The sequence below is a fragment of the Ips typographus genome, linkage group LG1 (genome assembly GCF_016097725.1).
Source record: "Ips typographus isolate SLU linkage group LG1, UJ_Ityp_2.0, whole genome shotgun sequence".
Lineage (NCBI taxonomy): Eukaryota > Metazoa > Arthropoda > Insecta > Coleoptera > Curculionidae > Ips > Ips typographus.
Window position 1 is genome coordinate 3,845,754 of NC_138422.1, and position 22,098 is coordinate 3,867,851.

Consider the following 22,098-nt stretch of genomic DNA (forward strand, 5'->3'; position numbering starts at 1 on the left):
AGGGCCCGCTAACTTCGACAGAGGGCACTTTTCAACCATAGTTTATATGGCACCTTGGCGTTTATTTTTTATGTATTTTCTACCCTTTAAGTATTCTACAATTAATTTGGAGCACCCTGTATAATAAGATAATATTAAAGAGAATTTGACTCTATACTAAGCAGTTCTTATGGCGTTTTTGATTGGTACAAAACTAATGTATTCTCGTATTGTTTCCAATGCCATTTGATAGTGCAAAATACATCCTTTTTCCACTAAACTCGCCAATCGAAAACGCCATTAAATGTAGTGAAGTTTAAAGCAAACAAAAAATTCTACAAATTAACCAACTATGATAGAAAATACCTATCAATTTGCCTCTCAACATCCAGTATTTCACTCCACGGTAACCACATAATGCCTGCGTCTTGGTAGTAAATGCTTATATAACCCGGACTTGTAAATATGTGTTGAATTGTAACAGTCACTAGTATATACATGTTAGATTCATGTGCAAAACTGCTTAGGTACGAACCGAGTAGAAGTTTGTACTGAACTAAAGTGCTGAACGAACTGAAAATTAAAACCTAACAGACAAGATTCTAGATCTACCTGCTTCTTATCCCTCCGGGTTATCAGCCATAAACAAAAAGGTTTAGTGCAGCAGACCTGAGGGCAGACCCATCTATTGGGAATCGAGCAAATAGTTAGTAAATAGACTGCCATAAAGTACCTACATATTGAGCAAATTTGTCATAATTATGAAAAGGAGAACAATTTATTATTAACTCCTGACGTATCAGTTGTTGATTTGGTATTTGTACTTTTTACTTAAAATTTGTTCTGCTTTTTTTGAGTTAATTTGACGTAGGGCATGATACGACAGAAAATATTAACTGGCAGTATCAACCGGTATTCTTAAACGCTTCGTTTTCAAAACACAAAGTGTTAAACTTTAGAAAGATAAAGATTAATTATTACGTTTCAATTGTAATAATTTAAATGTGATTATCTCATAATATCACTTTTAAAGTAGGCACATTATTCATTCATATCTCCAAAACTTGTCCACCAAAGGCGCTAATTAAGCTAATATAATATATGGACTTCTACTACAAATAATGTACATTATTAATAAAAAATATAAAAATTAATTTAGTGCTTTCAACAAAAATTGAAAAATCTACAAATTTTCAAAGGTGTATTTCAGGGGTTATAGTTAAAAGTAAATCTAAAATTTAACTGAAAAGATGTGAATGCTAATTTTAAAGTGTAACCTCGATTGAAGCTAAACTAAACCTGTAAAGCTGATCCTCAATTACAACATTGCAAATTTCGACAGCAAAGCATCCTAAAAGTGGTTTAAATTGTAATTGGCAAGCTTGTAAATTCTAGTTACACAAAAAATAGCAATAGTATGATAAGTATGGATTTAAGCTAAAGTATGCAGTAATAACCAAACACGATATTGCTATAAGAAGTGAAAATTTGAATGACAAAGCTAGAAAATGATTAACGCAACTATTAAATTGGCATTTTTCTCCGTTATTTTCTGTGTTTTGTCAGATTTATTACTTACTACATTTTTCATATAATTTTCGATTTCTATATAAAAAAAAACATTTTTAGGAAAGTGAAAATTGCTGCTGAAAACATCTTATTTAAAGAAGTAAATTTGGGTCAAACGATTACGTACCCGTATTTTACTACTACACTAATAAAAATAAGAGCCTTTTGAAAGTTTAGTGTTATTGGCCAAAATTTTTAGTTTTAGGGTCAATAAGCTACAAAATGGTTCGGCAGAAACTCGGCTCTTTTCGAAATTAGTTTTACCTAATGGTAATAAAATAGAAAGCTGTTTTTAGTTAAAAGTACCGAATATACAAATTTAAAAGGGGAAAGTAGACAAACAGGTATGGCGAGGTAAATTTAAATGGTTTTGTGTAAATTTTGAGTTTTAAGTTTCATAGAAAACTATACAGGACTATTCAAATTCGCTACAGACAATATTCAAGACCGTAGAAAATACTTGTATACAGGTATAAAACGAATGTCAAAATTGTTCATAGGAATTCAAGAAGAAAGAACTATTGCAAATCAATGCTCTAGACAAAGATAAAGCACAACTTTATCATTCATCGGACGTCATATTCGTTATGGACACTGACACATGTCACTTACATCTTCGTTTAAAGCATTATTATGCAATAGTTATCTGCACGCTATACATGCTATAGAAGGTTCACTTTATTTACTTGAACCACTGGGTATTCTAACGCCTAACCGTTTTTTAAGACTAATCTAGAGGTTAAAACACAATAATAATTAAAGTAAACGTATGATAAGACTGGTCGCTATTCCTGTCATCAATCTAAATGTTTGTCAAGAGATAGGCTCATTTCCATTCCATAATACGTTCGTTACGATAGCATTGACGGTTTTCATTAACTATCTAATTGATCAGCAAACATCTGTTGTTTGCGACTCGACACTTGCATGCATCATGGCGTTTCCTGCATTTCTTGCTGCTTGCAACAAACCAAGGAAGTCCACCCTTAAAATTGCATTTTCAAAACCCAATTATACTACTCAATAAAAATTAAACTTTACAGATCGTTTTATTCGTCCGTAAACGCGATGATAATAACAACAACCGCATTCGGAAAAAATTGGCCTGTTCAGCATAATCACTTTTCTGTATTTTTTAATGAACAGTTGGTACAGAGTCGCGCGTCATCATTATCATTAAGTGCCATTGACACCTGGATGGATATCCTTGAAAGTCAGGCCGTTCTCTTGGTCGTTCTTTGTGAAGAATTTCAGAAAAAAATGCGTCGTTTCCTTCAAGTTGTTGGTCACGAAGCGGTTTCAACGGCCTGGTCGGGTCCGGCTTTTGTTATGATGGGAACATCAGGTAAGAATATTTTTTATTGTGAAAAACGAGGGGATATTTGGCATGCGCACACTGTACCATGTAAAAATAGATAGTTTGCAAGTACAATAATACATACACCAAAAGAATGTGGAGAATTTGGCATGTTGCCCCCACGAGGAGTTGCTTTGTAAGTAGTATAGTATGTTTGATACACCGGCATCAATGAATGTTGACAAATAAATACTAAATCGCTCGTGTTTTAACTATTGAGCCAAAACACGAGGGTCAGGGACTTTCACTTCTACAATTCTAATTATTTTCCATAGCTAATTTGGCGTAATTTAACTAAAAACAACAGAGATTTACGCTTGCTTTGCCATTATGACATTTTGATATTCTATGAGTTTGTTTACGCCACGAGTTTGAAAATATGTTGTCCATTTGTATGCCACCTTTAAAGCGGAGAAGCTGAAAACGCATTAAAATCCAGTCACAGTAAGTTGATTTTGGAATTATAAAACTAACAAATGTAGACTTTTCGTCCAGTTTCTCTCAACAAAATAGATTTTGAAATGAGTTTCTATACAGCTGAATTTGCTGTGAAAGAGGCATACAGAACATTAAAATTAGAAAGTAGAGAATAAGACCATTTTTCATTGTACTATACAACTTTGTAAGAGAAAATATCGTCCACTCTCTCTCAGACAGATCTTTTCAGTATACAGGGTAGGTCAAAGTGGAATGTATAGTATGCTATAATATAACTTGCAATCCAGTTATTATGTAAGTGAATGTTCGAGTATAAGTAAATAGTAGTATTTGAATTGCCAAAAAAGTTGGTATTAATGTTCTTACTCAAAAACAACGTGAACGAGAACAAAAATGTACCCAGTCACCTACAGCTCCGTCTACCACTAGTAAGACAAAACAGTCATTTAAACATTTAAATTATACGTCTCTGACAGAGATTGACGCCCATAAAATATGATGAAAGACAATCACTAATTAGAATAAATCAACGTTTGCATAGTTTTTAAATTAAACCTTAACACCCTGTATATCCGTAACATAGCAAACTAAGGTTTTATTCAAGTTTTTTAACGTTGAATTCATAATTTGACCACAACTCTGATTCACCCTGTATGGAAACCGTAGGTAACCAAGATGTCTCGTTAACAAAGAACGCCGGCGAATGGTAACAAAAGTGACCAAAAGAAATTACAGAATAACTTCGGCTTATACAGGGAACTACAAGTTTAAAGAGATGATGATCTGACTCTGATTGATCTTTTTTCTTGACCAATCACGTTACAAACACTTCTGTGATTTACGCAAATACTGCACATGTCGACTTGCCCTAATATCTCCAAAACATTGCTCTTTAATGGTATCTTAATCCTTGAGGTTACTGAACTTTGTTTTGTGACTGAAAAAATGAACTTTTGACATCTAAGAAAATGGAGTAAAATCCACTTGTACTGTTTATAGTGATAATTTTTACTCCAAGTTTCAGAGCGAAAATGAGGATCATCAGACCTGCAACTCCTAAGCAGTGATCAAAAACTGACAGAATGTAGAATGTCAACAACAAGCTAAAGTTCTTCTTTAGTGTTTTTAAAGTTTAAAAAGATTTTCGTGACATTCCTTCAGTTGCAATATTAGTATGCATTTTTTGGGTGTATTGGGCAGAACCCGTTACAATCAAAATATCTCATATTTTAGACAAAAGGCAAACTACATTGGAGTCACTTCAAGTCAGGACTATCCTAGTATTATAAAGACTTTATATTTTTTCCTTATCACTTTCGAGCCTCTTATAATCTTTTATGACTGTGACGAAGCTGTTTATTCCCACTACAGTTTTCATCAGAACTCTAAAATAATCATCAGAGTTAAAAAGGTTTAGAAATGCAGTATTCAGTATAATTTTCTCAACAAATTCTAATTAAAACGCCAAAAGAACAAAGACATTGATAATCCAGTCAAGAACTATGAAACAGGTTTAGTTCTAGGTAATATTGCATTTTTCCTTCATAAGCATTCGTAAAACCTGGTGTTTGCTGATATGCAAGATTGTAAAAGGCAGCCTCTGCGCTACTAGTATAACCCAAACTCAGCAAAAATGAACTATTGTTTACGAAGTGAAGGCTCCTTTAGATCCTAGAGAGATAATATAATAAATTGCCTGATTTTTTCGTGTGAAAAACCATCTGCCACATTCTAACAATTTCCCTTGTCGGGGTTATCTAGTGAATTGTACAGCTCCGGGTTGAAAAAAGCCCCCTTCATCAATAAACCATGATTTTTAACTGCCATTCGCCGGAGGAGCGACCAAAACCGGTTCTGGGCACGTGCATCAGCTGTTTCAATAAGCAAAAGGGTTATAGTTTGATGGACAATCTGGATAAACAAAAAATGCGCTAAAAGGTAGGTGTGGTGTGCGCCTAACTGAATTAATGCACATTTTGGTGTGCGAAATTTTGTGCAGCTGATGCTTAAAGCCTATAGTTCTGTCAAACGATAAGATTGCAGTGACGTTTTTGGGGTAACAGAAACCACTGACGAATTACGGGTCAAGTAGACGTTTTGAGTGGAGAAGTCGATTCTTGAATGTTTGAGGAATCATTCCATATGCCATCTTGAAAACCGATTACTGTCTTTCTCCGGATTGGGCCCTTAACCAAAAATTCTAGAGCTCAGGAGCACAGAACGATTATAATGAGCCTCTTCTTATTACTCAAGACGTCACTGAAACCTTATCTTTGACAGACTTTAACTACAAGCTACGTTATTCTATACTGAAATGATCATCCTTAACTTACAACAAAATAAAAAGTAGGCTCACGTTTGTAACACCGTTGTTTCCCTAGACGTTGCCAGCATGAAAACGTAACACGACCGAGCAATAACTCCGGGAAAATATGAAATGCCAAAACGGTTGCGGGGCCCCTTCGACCCTTGGTAAGCTACTTTCGTATTCCGAATGTGAGACCGAGGCGGAAATCGTTAAATAAACAACATATGACACATGTATGGTTGCCAATTTCAATTTAGATGGGCCACTTCCTACCTGCATGAAGACGACTACCCAAAGTAAATTTTTTGACAGAAACAACGTTGCAAAACAGCTGGAATACATTAAAATGGAGGCCGCGCTTAAGGTTTCCCAACTTTTTTTACTACACAAATCGTAAGAATAGTTACGCCAACGATAATGGCGTAATTTGTTTATAAGGTTCGGTTTGTTTGAATTCTACTATCAGGTGACGTACCATTTACGTGAAATATGAATAGAAATCATTTAATTTTTTTTCTGTAAATTAAACTTTTTGTAACTATTGCCGCGCATTTAAAAGGTGTAAAAGGTGTTGTAACATATCAATTACAGTAAATCATTACTGGTTCAGGGTTTCTAAAATAGGTAAATATCAAGGCTAGGTGAATTAAACGCACCTTTTTGCGTAAATCTGCTAATATGTTTCTGGGTGATTATTACGCGTGTGTGTATTATGTTTGCAAAAGAAATTAATCAGTTTAGGGTGGTGTAACTGTTGTAAACAACACAATGAAAAGAAGTTAACAAACACACCTTGCTAATTATAAAGCGTATCCATAGTATAGTTCTCAAAATTTGATTGCATATAGGTATAAACTTTACAAAATATGCTTGGATGTACAACGTTGCCGCTTACTCCACATTTAATTCAATAACAGAAAAATGTAAATGCAAAAGTTACGTTACAGTTACTAAAATCCAAATAACGAGTTTGTGAATATTTTTACATTAAAATGATGCCTGTTTGTAATGAAATTAACAGGTTTGAAACCTAACTTTTATATTGAAAATTATAAAATTGACTTAAATAATGTATATTATTATACATATAGTATGTGTAATTTTGTAAGTAGTAATGGTAGTTTTTGAAATTAATCACTGGGACACCCTGTATTCACATTAACCTTTTGAGTTTTGTTTCGAAAACCTTAAACAGTGAATTCCAATGACCTTGTACAAGATTTAATTTTTTTTGGGTCAAAACTCATTTGCTAATCCTTATTAATTCAAGTTCCTGCAAAAGACTAAAACAATACGAGAAGGGCATAAAAGACACATTGCTAAAACTTATGGTCAATCCAAAAATGTGTTCCATTTAAAATAGCAATGTTGTCATATTGATCTTAAACAACTAGTAAGGCTGTACATTCAAGGATACTTTAGAAAGTCACCCATGCAACCAAACTTTGTCCAGTTTTAAGTGAGCGTAACGTTCACCTCTGGCCACCCTGTATATTTCCACGACGTAGAATGACCGGCGGGGAATTTGAAAGGTTACAGACAAAACAAAATAACCAAAAATTTAAATAAATTTAACTTTCAGGAGGTTTTTTTTTGAATGGCGAGGTCAAAACACTGTCCTGGCGTTTTAATTTCCAGCTTACTGATAAATGGTTTAGGAGGATTAAACAAAAAACACACAGGAGACTATTAAAGTCTAGAGTACATACCCCGTTAAATACAATTCCAAGCTGGCCGTTACTAGACACTCCAGCAACGAATACCCCAAATCAATGACCCTCATAGCGGAAGTCTTTAGAAGGAAAATACTTAAGATGCACCTGTTTGAGACACTAAAACCCACGTGTGTTAACCAATTATAGGTTGACTGTAACTGAATCTACAAGCCCTCAAAACGTACTAAGTTCCGTTATGTCTGTGCTCGACTATAAAAAGCTGGCTAAACTACGTCATTTAAAGGAACATATCGGTTCCGCGAAAACAATTGCGCGGCAAAGTTCCAAAAACTCCAAAAAATTACCTGTAAGCCGCAATATTCATACGCATCTTCAACCATGAAACCTTCAGCTCCATGAATCAAATGACCAGAAGGGCTTAGATGAGGGCTTTGGCTCCCCGAATTTTTGGCTGGGTCGTTTTTTGCGTCTCAATGAGGAAAGAACAAACACCCCGTGCACGACCGGGGGAGAATTTGCGACCGGCTGGCGCAAAAACAAAACACATGCATAAAGGTCGACACACACGAGCCTGGCGCTGCTACGTAAAGCTGCACTACGAGCTTCACGATAATACAACCGAACAGAGACTGATTGACTTTGTATGATAGTCTGGTGACCGCAACCGAACGCTTTTCGTTTCGAAGGTTCGTTTGTTTCAACCGATACGAGGGACTTTTGGTTAGTTGAAACAACCAGCTTTTTAAGTGCAGTAACTAGTCACACAAATTGAGCTCACAAACAGTCAAACAATGATTCCTATCACTGGGTTCCAAACATCTGCGACAAACTGCCACAATGAAACCGTCAGTGAAGCAATACTGTAACAGAAGGTCAAAAAACCTACGAAAAAGCCTCGCAGACAAAGAAGACAACCAACCGTGAACTTGATGAGGAAGTAGCGACAGTAAAAACTACGAAGGTTGTTTCAAAATTAACATCATCTTCCATTCTGTAGTAATCAAACTGATTTTAAACCAAAGCAATAACCCGCCCACTTAACGAAAATAATTGGAATCAGAAGGTATACAATTTCCTTAAAAGGTAGATTATGCAGTTATTTTTCAGTCAGCAGAACAGAATTTGACAGTTAATATGTTGTGACGTCATTAATTTGTACATAATGTGCATGTGACAGGCTGACGAATTCCTCTAATATTCACATATCCACACGTAAAGGTTGAAGATAGTTTAGCGTTTTCTTTTGAAACATTTAGTGTAAAACTAATGTTTTTGTACCCTGCAATACCTACACTAATTTTGCACTAAATGTACCAAAAGAAAACACCATTAGACATAGACTGTTCCTTTTGCTGCTTACAAAGCTGGCAATACAACAGCAAAATTAAGTAATTCTCTTTTATCAAGTGAGTTCACGTTCCATATAAAAACCTCTATTTGCATGGAAATCAAGTTGATTTGACGTTTCGTTGTGCTGCGAGTGATGAGCGCTGTTGCCAGGTTTATGTACTTAAATACGTTGATGTTGATGGATCATTTCTGATCACAACAAGTGACTCCAGTACAATCTAACATATTCAAAGGTTGTTAAATGATTAATAGCTTTCAAAGTTTTTGAAGGTTGTTAGCACTTTCAAAATTGTTCTTTTTTTATTTTCTAGGCATATCAAAAAGGACTGAGGAGTTTTAGAGGATTCTAATAATGTTAAAATTATTCTAGAAGTTGCTGGCAAAGAAATTTAAGTTTTTAGTTAAGAAATATATACTGTATAATATGATATTATACTGAAGCTCAAATCACTTCTCCAAGCTGAATAGTTGCCAAGACAAATTCGTCGATTTGTGTGACATTTTGAGACCAAAATTAAGGCTTTCTATGGAACAATATACAGAATGTCAACGGTTTTTATAGCAGAACCTTAATAACGTAAAATTCAAAGTGTAAATGTGATGTTGATGAAAGTTTAATACTTAATACCAACAGTTTAGTATAACTGTTGGTATTAAGTATATATAACTTTTGGAATTAGGATAGTTATTACCAAAAGATTAAAGGATACAAAGGTAGCCTAAATAACGATAGAATGGCCATCAAACTTACCCGATTTAATATTCTACTTTAATTTGAAATGTTGGTAAAACAAGTACACTTCCTCCTTTACTACAAACATTAAATATTCACTATTATGGTAAAAAAGACGTACATTTTAAGGCGTGCACAGAAAAAGTTATTAACTTTTTAGTTCCATTATGTTCATTTTGTAAAAAAGGGTATTACCCAATTGTGGTTCAGTTCAGAAACAAGAACAGTATTATAGTTTAGTACTAGATTTTAGTTCTCTGCCTTTAATATTCAACTTCTATGCTAGCTTTTTATACGTTGCACATTGAAGTTCCAAATAGCCTAAAAAGTTTATAACCGAGTTTATTATAACATCAAAATAATAACTGGAACTAGAAAATCGTTCTTGCTTTTTCTGCAAGTATGTAGTTTTAAAAAGTTTAAAATGAATTATATTGTGTGCATATAAAACATTTCTCTGAAGAACTAATAAACATAAACTGACAGTTGACACGATTAGCTTTGGTAAATTTTGTGACTAGTTAATTTGTAGGAATGACGTCTAAACTTTAAAAAGTATACAAAAAGATGATACAAACAATCGCATAACCCCTGTAAGTTCAATCAAAATTACGACCGACTGTTACAGGAAAACTGAAATGTTTTAGTAACGACTGAAACGGTTGTGTACTTTTTTCCTGTCCATGGCAATAATAGGCGTGCAAGCGACTTTCTAATTTGCCTTTTATATTTGCTTTTCCCCATCGCATTCGACCGGGTCGACGCTTTTGTTTCGGATATTTAACAGGGCCGAACAATGGACCAAGATTTCTATTTATTAAGTTCACAAATCAGTGAACTTGTTGTAGTCCACCCGGGGTGGTTGCAGCTTAAGAAATTCCACGTGCATTTTACATACCGAACGGAGTGACGAAATCGTAATATTCAAATTGGCAATAGTGATAAATGTATTGAACGAAATAGTATTGTAATAAAAGCGTGGCATGTGCCGCACAAGCCTCTGCTAGCAGATACAAGGTGGTCCAATTGGTATAGGCCACTGAAGATCGCGAAAACATGATTACTGCGGTTTTTCTAATATTCCTGGAAAACAGTAAAAACTATTGATAACTAAAAGTGAAACCACTTGCTATGTTTAAGAATTTCGAAGATATTGTACCCGGAATTGGCTAGCGTCCAAATGGTAGGAACACCAAAAAACGTCAAGTGGAAGGATTATTAGAAAGCCCACGGTCTGGACAATCTATCAACCTTAATTAATGGTCTTTGAATGTAACTTTTCAAATAACCGAGTTATTTAGGGCCAAAATAATGAGTGTTCCAAAATTGTTTAGAAAACTTTTCCTAATGGAAAAATAATTTAAACAGTAAATTTGTCCAATTCAAATTACTTGACCTCAAAGTCAGTCATCGGTCAAAACCAAGACCGTATTATCTGGGTTCCAACCATCCTCTAAGAAAATCTAAAATGATTTTCAGATTTGATGCTCTCTAGCGGCCAAACCTGTCAAGCTTCGATCTCATGTAGGCATATTGTTGAAAACAGAGTTTTTACTATCATTGTCCTCAGTCTTCTTTTAATGTAGATCGTCAAATAGGGTATTAAAAAAAAACCAAATATGGAACAGCAATCATGTGACTTTGGAAAAATTAAACAATTAATAACTAGACACGAGACTGAAAAACCATGTTAATCAAGGTTGACAAATTGTCACGTGACATTGATAAAAATCGAGTTAACTGAAAAATAGAAAAACCCGTCACGTGACAACTAAAAAGTCAGACTAAAAAAAGGAAAATACTCACGTGGTCATCATACGCCAATTAGAAGTTAATTTAATTTAATATTGAAATAATAAAATATCGTCTGACACCAAATTCCAAGCCAAAATACCGTTTTAAAAAATAATAACATACTATAAACTAGGTTTAAGTTAAGGATAGTTAATAGATAGACTATGACAATAGAGTTGAACTAAATCACAGTCTGAACCACACTTAACTTGAATTTGGTTTAAGCCAAGTTTAAAGTCGACTGAACTAAATATAGTAAAAAGTCGAATAAACTAAATATAGTAAAAACCAAGGTAAAAACGGTCAAGTGACCTAAAAGAACATACAAAATGGTGTCTAAAATTTGGACAAATTATCATGTGTTTTAAACGAAACCCAAAACGGAAATTGCTGGAACTCAAGAAAAGTTAAAAATTACAAGTTTGTCTTTGAAATGCGATATAAAAAGTAGGAAACTCAAGAAACTGGACAAAAAATCATGTAAACTCGTATTTGGGCCCAAATCATGGATTATTCAAGTTCAAAAGGCAATTCATAATGCCTAAAGAATAGTCTTGCATATTTTTTTTTCAAAAACACGTGGGTGAAACGAGTTTTCAGTTTTATAATTAAACTAGACGTTTTAAACTGAAAAATGCAATTTGCAAAGTTGTAGGCAAGTTTTGGATGACAAAGCCGAATTGAGAAAAACGTTGCCAAACATTCCGTTCTTCTCGGCAGAAAATGTCCACAAACACAATCTTGCTTATAGGTACACTGAGAAGGGCCAAAATGAGTTAAATGCGACATTGCCAAATTTTGCAAAACTGGACAGTCTCAATGATAAAGGCCTACAGCATTCAACCCAACCCCATCAATAAAATGACAATATTATACTTAAAACACCTCTAACTTACTATGTGAACACTTACTATGAAAACCGAACAAAATTTGGCAACAGTGTCTCAAGGTGTTCTCATCAAATTGTAACAATCTATAGCATTTGGGGCACCCTGTATATGCGTAAATTCATACGAAATCAAATGGCAACAATAATAAAAGTCGATAAAAATTCAAAGCGCCAGCGCCGACACGCCACTGACCTTATTTCCTTTCCAAACGCACTTTCAACAAAACATAATCGAATTAGACAATATAATGTTATTTAGAGCAGGCCGGTTTTATGTAACAATTACCAATTATTAGCGTTATCTCATTTAATTTGTAAGGATTATATTGTTGCTACTGGTGAAAAAAGTGGTGCTGAAATCGAAACGCCCATTGGAGTGAGCAATTCGGTTGGCTGCCGGTTACTTTTACCAGGAAGCGAGCACGTGGGCAAAACATGGTAATTTCGGTGAAAAACTCCTTTGTTTTTCATCTTGCGAAAGAGTAAAATTGTAATCTTACAAAAATTATGTAAATTACTTTAATGATGCGCTTTCTTTGCTTTATCGTGTTACCGAATCGTAAAAGAGACGTCAAAACACGTAATAGCATTTTTCGGTTGTCTAATTTTGTTGCTTTACAGCACAAAATGATACCTCCTGTTCTGTCCTGTACTTAGAGTTTACAATTTGTGTTATATTTAAGGTCAAAAATGCATCTATTTTCTATAAGAAATGACACAGCTAGTGCTGCGCACACTCTTCAAGGCGCTTCATCTGTTCTCCCCGGACTTAGTTTTCATATCCGTCAATAAAACAATACCGTTACAACCCATAATAATAGAAAACTACCTATTTTTCTTATGCAACTCACTATTCACTAACTTTGGTAATGATAAAAAAATAATATATTTACTGACTGCAGAAACTTTTTGATTACGTTTTAATTAAACTATGAAATGTGGTATTATGCGAGAGAAATATAATCTCAGATCTTTTCTCAGAAACTTCCGTCGTTTAGTGTGTTTTCAAGATTGTTTAAACTATTGTGCAAACCCTTAACGTTTTATATAAGTGAGTTTTTTTAATGTTACATAGACTGAACTTATTATTTAAGTACAGCAATTCCTTCAGCTTGAGACTAATTTGTTGGTATAGTAGCAATGTTTTGCATTCGTGCCAAAATATTTCAACATAAGTGGACATTTCGATAATTTCTTTTCCACTTTAGATCAGTTATTTGAATCTTATGGTAATCAAAATATGTAGGAGCGTCCCAAAAATTTCCGGTGTTTGTTACAAACTAAATAACGTCAAAGAAAAATAAAAATTAATCAAAGGTGCGAACGTTCACCGCTTACTAAAAAAACAATGGCGTCCGTGGGAACTTTTCGTCCGCTATTGGTTTCGGTTAAGTAATGTTAAACAAAAGACAAACGGATTACCCCTTGCTTTGTTTTAACCGTCATTATTTTAATTGTACGTTATCTGAATCAGTTACCAACTACATTAAAAATATACGGTATTACCATACAATTACATATTTAAAAGACTCTGTTAAAGTCTTCCAGGAGGTGACTTCTGGAAGTATTTTTAGTACAGCCATCATTCGGCACTCGGGTTAATTGGAAACATGAGCGTAAATAACTTTTAAATTCACATTCAAGGCCTCACCAAGTCTGGACCCAACCTATTAATCAGTTCGCCAATAAATTACTGGTAACAACAAGAATTCCACTAAAATAACCGCGTTCATTGGGAAATTTCATTAGCGGCAGATTTTTCGAAAACGTTTCGTAAATGGAATATAAACTGTTAAGAGATGCGATAAATTGTAAATTTCCCGCTGGGTCAGATTTCAATTAATTTCCTAATTATCAAATGCGGTCTATGAATTTGTAATAATTGCAGCGATGCTGATTACATTACGATTTCATAGTAAAATAAGTGCCGTCACTGAAACTGCTTTTAAACGTCACTTCCTTCAGTGAGTATTTGTCATTTCAATTCATCCAAAGTTAAAATATTTTTTTTCATAGAATTTTTTAGTGATGCTTTCTTATGCTTACAGTATTTTTTATGCTCTTGGAGTAGCTAGTTCACAGGTAAGGAAAATTTAAGTTTAATTAAGTGCCCTACAAATCATGAAACATTTTGTCTCTAAAATGGTGTCCGCCAATACCACACACACTTTGATATTTCCAATTCGAATTAGTAAATACTATATCATAACCATAGCATTAAATTATAACCCAACAATACACGGTGTCCCACAACGAAAGACATCGATTGATATTGGAAAAAGTATAAATAGGAGAGTTTTGAAAATTTGGCAGGATACTGATGTGGGCATGCCCAATCTAACTAAAATATTTTCAAGATGGTTGCACTTCCGTTTATACCGGAAGTCGATCACAATTTTCTTATTTTAAATAGAACACCCTATATATTATTACATATTTGGATTCCTCACAAAATTCTGACCAACTTTTGTGTACAATGCCCTATGCCTATTTCTAGCCGTTTTCGAAATATTTGATGTTTTTCCAAAAAAGTGACAGTTGCAACGCTTAACATCTTTGTGTACTCTGTCAAAACCGTATTACATTTTGCAATGAAACTTTGGGTTATTGTAAATAAAGGATCGTTTTATTAAACTGAGGGTGCGTAATGACTCATTTGTATACAGGGTCGTCAAAAAAAAAATCATAAACTTCCCACTAAAAAAAAAGAAGAATTTCAAGTTTTTTAAATAGAAACCCACATTTTTTATGACGGAATCATTTTGAGCATTACAAATTACTATACGTTTCAATTTACTTGCCTATATAATATATAATATAATATAATATAAAGATTTTTTTATTATTAAAACTCCAGATTTCTTCAAAATTTCTCTCTCAAATTACGTGTGGATTTATGTCACACCAGTAGTGTGAATTATGTCTATTGAACATTCCGTTTTTAGTGAATTTGGCCTCGTCGCTCCAAATAATATTATTCAAAAACAATTCTTCTCCATAGTGACTAGTCAGCAAAAACTCACTAAAAACCACTCTCAAAGTCAAACCTTTTAAGTGTTGCACTAATTTAAATGAAAAAGGGTGAAATTTATGTTTCTTCAGGATCCTTTGAATTGAGCTTTAGGATATGCCTGATTCTACGGAAACTTGTCTTATTGACGAAGTTGGATTTGCAACAAAATAGCCCAAAATTGCAATTTCTACATTTGTATTATTAAGGATTGGTTTTGTTTTAATAGCTTTTCTCTTCACAGATCCCGTATTCTTAAAATTTTCAATTATTTGCTTGACAGCTTTTGGTGATGGCTTTGGTTTGAAAGCCATCAGTTTGAAATTTTTCATTTTTTTTAGTGGCAAGTTTATGATTTTTTTTTTGATGACCCTGTATACAAATGGGTTATTACGCACCTTCAGTTTAATAAAACGATCCTTTATTTACAATAACCCAAAGTTTCATTGCAAAATGAATTACGGTTTTGACAGAGTACAAAAGTATGTTGAGCATTGCAACTGTCACTTTTTTGGAAAAACATCAAATATTTCGAAAACGGCTAGAAATAGGCATAGGGCATTGTACACAAAAGTTGTTCAGAATTTTGTGAGGAATCCAAATATGTAATAATATATAGGGTGTTCTATTTAAAATAAGAAAGTTGTGATCGACTTCCGGTATGAACGGAAGTGCAACCATCTTGAAAATATTTTAGTTAGATTGGGCATGCCCACATCAGTATCCTGCCAAATTTTCAAAACTCTCCTATTTATACTTTTTCCAATATCAATCGATGTCTTTCGTCGTGGGACACCCTGTATAGTTTAGTAAAGTTGTGATACAAATTTTGCGACTTAGATTGATTTTCAATTCCACTGGACACCTGATACACTCTTGCATTATAGTATGCACACTTTATTGAGGTTCGTGATGAATTAATCGAACTTTAGAGCAAAAAGATTTCACTTTTCAAAGCCTACAACGTTACACATGCCAGCTGACAGGAAAGCTACAGGATGTCATACAGGACGTTGAAAGCTTTTTCTTTTCGAGAAAGAAAAAAATGCAAACCAATAAAACATAATATATCTTCAGTGACTGGAAGTAAAACCACAAAAGTAAAATGCTACATTGACAAGAAGACAAAACAGTATAGACTAGGTGAGGATCTCTAAGACAGAGTACTCATGACAAAGCTTTGTAACTATTTCTATTTAAATTATGTTTAGTAGTTAAAGAATAGAAAGTAAGTTATAAAAGTAGAAGCAAAAACAGGGTTGTTCTAATTTTAGTCAGATGTAGGTGAAGTAAGTTATTTCAATAGATTACTAGTTGAAATTACTCGAAAGCCTAGAAGGAGAGACATTCTTATTCAGATTACTTTAAAACGAACAACGTGTGTGACAAAGTAAACTACGATCGAATTGTCTAGTAATTTAGTCAAATATTCAGGTTTCTTTGATACAGTCACTACAGCGATTCATTCTTCATTGAATCTTTTTCAATTTAGCATCATCGATAGCCATTCAAAGCAGCCGACAAAGCTGAACAAAATCAAATCACAGACAACCCAAACTGGTTGTTTTCCTTCTTTTTTAAGCCTATCCCTATCAGCTGAGCGACACATGCACCTATACGAATGATGGTATATACACGGTCCTCTCGAGAGCACAACGTGAAGAACATTATAATCTCAGACTTTGTTTAACCAGGGACCCAGACAGTGTATTTAGTACCTGCTCGGATGCGGGCAAGATGCACGAACAAAGATTGTCCTTGAAACTCCCCGTCAAGGTCTTCCGAGACGTGTATTCTGGTCTGGCATCGCGTAAGTGTGTTTCAGACTTTAAAAATCGCGTATAGAAGCATGCGAGGAATCTTTTCTGATGGGAACATGGCCTGGACTTGAACAGACTGAACTGGTAATGATGGGAACAAAAGTGGATGCTGAAGTTAACTTCTGATGAGTAATACTGTTATTGGCGGAACATGTGTCGAGTTACTAGAGCAGAGCAAAGGAGAAAGTTAATCTAACTTTTAACTGTATTACCATAAGAAGAGTAGTCAATTGATAACAATAATACTGATAATAAAAATGCTTGACATGAAGATCACATCATTTTGTTGAACTCAAAAATCCCCTGTAGAAAGACACATACTGCCTAGGTAACAAAGCAGCCAGGTATACCACTAAACTTGGATCTCTGCACATTCTCACGCGTTGCAAAGGTAGAATTTTTTGAAAGGTGTTCCTGAGGTAGGTAAAAACCGAACTAATGGCCCATAGAAACCCAAGGTGTGGAAGGTGAATGCTCCCCATCAAAAGGAACTAAACGGGAACTAAAGAATGTCTGATAAATGATTATCATCCGAGCGGGCTAGGTAAAATTTGGTGTTTGTCTAGGGCGAGAACCGTCGACGGTGGGAAATTGACTTTTTTCCGAGCGCTGACAAAGCGTTGGCAGTCAAAAAGTTTGTTGAAAGTAACACGTGTCATATCAGCGACGAGGAAAAAACACGACCAAAGCGACGAAAACCTAGTGCGTTTATTTTTCCTTGAGACGCAGCTCGAAAATGGTAAAAATAGACACGAGAAACTCGACAGGAGGCCACTGAACTTATTTTAACCACCACATGCCTTGTGGCTGCATTAGAGCGCTTTGTCAGGCCCACATCCTCTCTCCAATGACGAAATTCGAGTAGGACAGTGCTATAGGTGCAGCACGAAAAGTTCTCAAGCAAAACAATATTTCCGACAGCATTTACTTAATATCAAATTCCTGTAAAATCCATATTTAGGGTCTAGTCACAGATGGTAACTATTATTACAGAAACCAAAATCAGTTGTTTTTGGTGGTTGTGATGGCTAAACTTGACAAAATTATTCTGGAAAGAGATAATATTACATTGTCAGAAAGCTACTATGTATTATCGCCAGAGAGAGTAATTCAAAACGAAGATGAAAGAAGTAGTGTGTAAATAGAAGACGCTTTGTAGTATTCTCCATTGAAAGTTTTTTCCAGTTTTTTGAAAAAGTCTTGACTAGATTTAGGTTACCTAAATCATCTAATCCAGATTAACATGTATACGATACTTAATAGCAAATGATAATAAGCGAATCACGCTGTGCATTACGGTGCGCATCACTAATACAATCCCAAATTAGCCCATCTTCGAACATGACAAGATAATTGCATTAATTAGTGTAGCCCCAATAACAAACAAGCCACCCCCCTAAATCAATAGCAGACGCCAATGGATCCTCTAAATACGTTACATTTTAGTCAAACAGTAGCATTCCATTAGAACTTTTCACGAAGGCAAGAAACAAAGCGAGCATACAATCTGGTCGAAAACAAAGCCTATGAAAACAAACAGCATTTTCCTGTATGTAAATGGTTTCGGCTTTAAAATACAAAAGGTTTTTTAGGAACAATACAATCTAGCTGTGCCACTCGGAGTGATTCGGCTTCTAAAAAATTGCGTCGAGAAAATGAAAAATGACGCAGATTTACAGCCCCTGTAACTTAAGCTTGGAAAGTAATGATGGCCTCTTCGATTTTCATTGGCCGTAAGGACAAACTCTGATTATTTGTACTTTTATGCGTGCGTATCTGTTTTCTGAGTCTACTTGTAACAGTACTGAGTGGGTTCGTTATCCAGTTTTTGATGGGTAAATCAAATATCCACTTCATTCATTACAATAATTCATGTGTACTACCTCTGTGAAAGTACAAAGATAATAATGAAGAATAATTAGATAAAACTGAAATAAGGATTTTTGAAAAATGAATTGGATATTTGTATACACATATTTTCTAAGGCGATGGTTTCATAATTTACCTCGGAATTTACCCATATTAAAAACGTTCTTTGCTTCATATTTAAAACTATAATCCAGAGTAGTTTGATTTTCGAGCATGCTAGTGACTGCGCGGGTAGAATAGGGCTCGTTTTCAGTGGGTCTGAACTAAACAAAACTGCCTATAAAGATACATAAGAAGCATCCTTCAAAGCATCATCATAAACATGTGTGTCAATATATTTATCCATCTATCAAATCCTTAAGTGTCTAATAGTTTTACTAAGAGTTTTCTCATAATAAAATACTCTGTTATTAAGTGGTATTCCTTAAATGTGTAATGTACTAGAACTATGCTGTTATTTTGTTAATTGGTTCAAAACATTGTTAACTTTTCTATTTCGTCTACTTTGATAACTTTTTGTAACACAGCCTATCTTGCAAATAACATTGCAAACAACAGAACTATATTGTGCATAATTGCTTTAATATGCTACATTTATTTATTATCTTTTGCCCTCGCCGAGGCCCTCGCCTTTGCCTTGCCACCAGGCACTATCCATTTTTACTTAAAATATATGGAAACCAGAAAATAGTAAACCCTCATTATTTACTTGACAAACTAAGAACAACCCTTGCAAATTCAGAAGATTTATGGCGGCTATATCTCAAGAGTCAATGTTTTTACAGCTTAGGACTTGTTTTAGTTAAATGTTCGGTCATAGCAAACCTAGCTTTGGTGTTAAACTCCAAAAGTCTTTAATCTAGGTATAAAGTACAGAAAAATATGAGCAGAACCCTAATATACATACACTAATAGGTGTCAAATTTTGTTCATCTAAGACAAACCTTAAACTCAGCAGGGTCAATTCAGTTACATCCACAAGTTTGAAAAGTTGCTGAAATAGATCACTAATATCTGTTCTTCTAATATCCAAGTATAAAATATCTACATTTTCATTAATTGTTAATGAATGCACCCTAAGAAAAACCAGCTGTGTAGTCCCATGTGCTATAGTATAATTTACCATGAATCACCACCCTCCTTTATTTTCCGCAGAATAAAAAAAAAGTTTTATTAAGTATTCAATTTGTTCATGCTCTCTTTAGGTTCTATTTAGTGTAACAATAAAAATGTAATTGCAAAACAATCTCCCTTGACCTTGAAAGATAATTTAGCTAATCTTAAATCTTGCTGATAGCCTCATCAACTTTACAGTGTTCCAAGTTGCGGAAATCGTGCGATTCCATTGTGCTTTAAAATAGTAATTTTTTTAAAAAAACTACATTTCTGCAAGGAGTGAAAAATAACCAGCGAAGGACGAGATAAGCACCGGGTTAAAATATCTAGAGGAAGAATGTTCTACTATAAATCTTTTGTTTTAATGAGTCACTGTTAAATGAATTGTCCCGTTCAATGACGGCAAATACTAAAAACAGTGACAATTTCAATTAATGTGATAGATCTAATTATGTCTTTACTATGCTATAAGTTGGTTTTAGAGTTCTACCAAGACAACTAAACGAGTTATAATAATAGCTTTTACTGGTGTAGAGTCAGAAACATAACAGTCTTTCTTCAGCCAACTGCTCAGAAGTTTATCAACTAACAGGAATATTAACAGGGCCCGGTGTACTTAATAGACTTCAATTAACTAAATCCTCTATGAAGCAATTAAAGTACCAACGTAACGCTTTAACAACTGGCATGAACCATAATTAGTCCAAACAATAGGAAGTATACGAACTGACAAACAATAACGCATTGTATCTCAACCAAACAATAGAGAAGGCAGTAATAAATAAGTTTGGAAAATAATTTCAAATCCCTTTCACAATCACAAATACCCACCAAAACCAAAAAAAACTTGGAAGCACTTACGAGTCATACGAGACAAATCTCATTTTACCCCACTGTCCTTTCAATGCTTGAAACAACTGCCCTAAGTTTTCCTTGTCTTCCCATGCAGTATCGTCACTAGCCCACATGATTACAATCCTTCATCGCCTTTTAAACATATTCCAACAAAAATCAGTTGGCGTCAAGTTGATTCAACAAACTACCGAATCGACGCGCAAAAGTTACGTCCGCGTGGGAAAAATTGAAACAATTTTTTTCGAGACGGAAAACTCTTTGGCCGACGAAAACCTTACTTTGGTTCTCGTTGTGCGGACGATAATGGAGCTGTCTACTAGTTGGTCACTGAATCAAACTGAAAGGAACAGCACAAACGAGAACCCCACACGAACAGTTCTGTTTGTACGCTAACCGCACAGCGCACTGAATTGTAGGTCTGTGCCTCGGTCGCTCTGTTGGATTTCTATAGAGCTAAGAGCTTTACACGGTTGCCGAATGAAAACGATATTACAACGTTGCCGATTTGATAGACACACGGCTCCCGCAAGCTCCTAATTGATTTTTTGCCTTGGTCTGTTGGTGTTGTAGTGATATCGGCATTAAAGAATAACAAAACAAATTATGACACCGCCGAGGTAAATGATCTAACGGTGAACGATGCAGTCAGTAGTAGTGCAAGAAGGTGTGTCACGTTTGGAATTTACTACGAAGAGATCATAAGAGAAAACATAACTTCCGTCTAAAAATCCAGACAATAATTTGGTAGGGATACTCAATCAAATATGCTCTTACCACCTATAAAACTTTTTACCTAAAATAGCCATAAAACTAGACACCTACGAAAGGTTAAGTAACGCACATATGCAACACAATTATATAACAAAACTAGAACCATAATAAAAACCTACGACCAAGTCTATATCAAGCCTAAACAAATCGCTTTCTAAAATCTCTTATTAGTTCCCATACTCAAAACTTCTCTTGCTTTGTGCCTATACAAACCTACGTGCAATTAAAGCAATCTACTTTTTTATATCGCCTGACATATTGACCTGAACACTGATTGGCAATCAAATTGATATTGGAATTTCACATACGAGATACCAGTTGCTGACATTTCCTAAAAACCCAATAAAAAACGCTTCGACTTCTCTACTAAAACCCCCTGACCTACATAGTGATTTTTTATATGGAGGAAACGCAAGCTGCCATAAAATTACCAATTGCATCAATCATACAATTTTGACACTGCTTTATATTGAATAAAGGTGAATAACGGTCGAATTTGAGACACCTTGTAACTGGAGTAGATTACCGGCATTTGATTAGATTTCAATAGATTTCAACAATAAC

General features: G+C 34.6%; 1 protein-coding gene across 6 annotated transcripts in view; it reads right to left on the minus strand.

Annotated features, from left to right (window-relative positions):
• Window positions 1-22,098, minus strand: part of gus (splA/ryanodine receptor domain and SOCS box containing gustavus) — a 114,211-nt gene that overhangs the window by 11,843 nt on the left and 80,270 nt on the right. Inside the window, exon 1 of one of the 6 annotated variants that reach the window (XM_081994827.1) lies at window positions 20,770-21,174. The exons of 2 other annotated variants lie outside the window; for them this stretch is intronic. In XM_081994827.1, the coding sequence (XP_081850953.1) occupies window positions 20,770-20,876 (107 nt within the window). In that variant the 5' untranslated portion in view covers window positions 20,877-21,174. Of the gene's footprint in view, window positions 1-345; window positions 569-7,360; window positions 7,561-7,671; window positions 7,951-20,769; window positions 21,175-22,098 lie in introns of those variants that run through there. 3 more of the 6 variants (XM_081994837.1, XM_081994832.1, XM_081994823.1) reach the window with 3 other exon arrangements.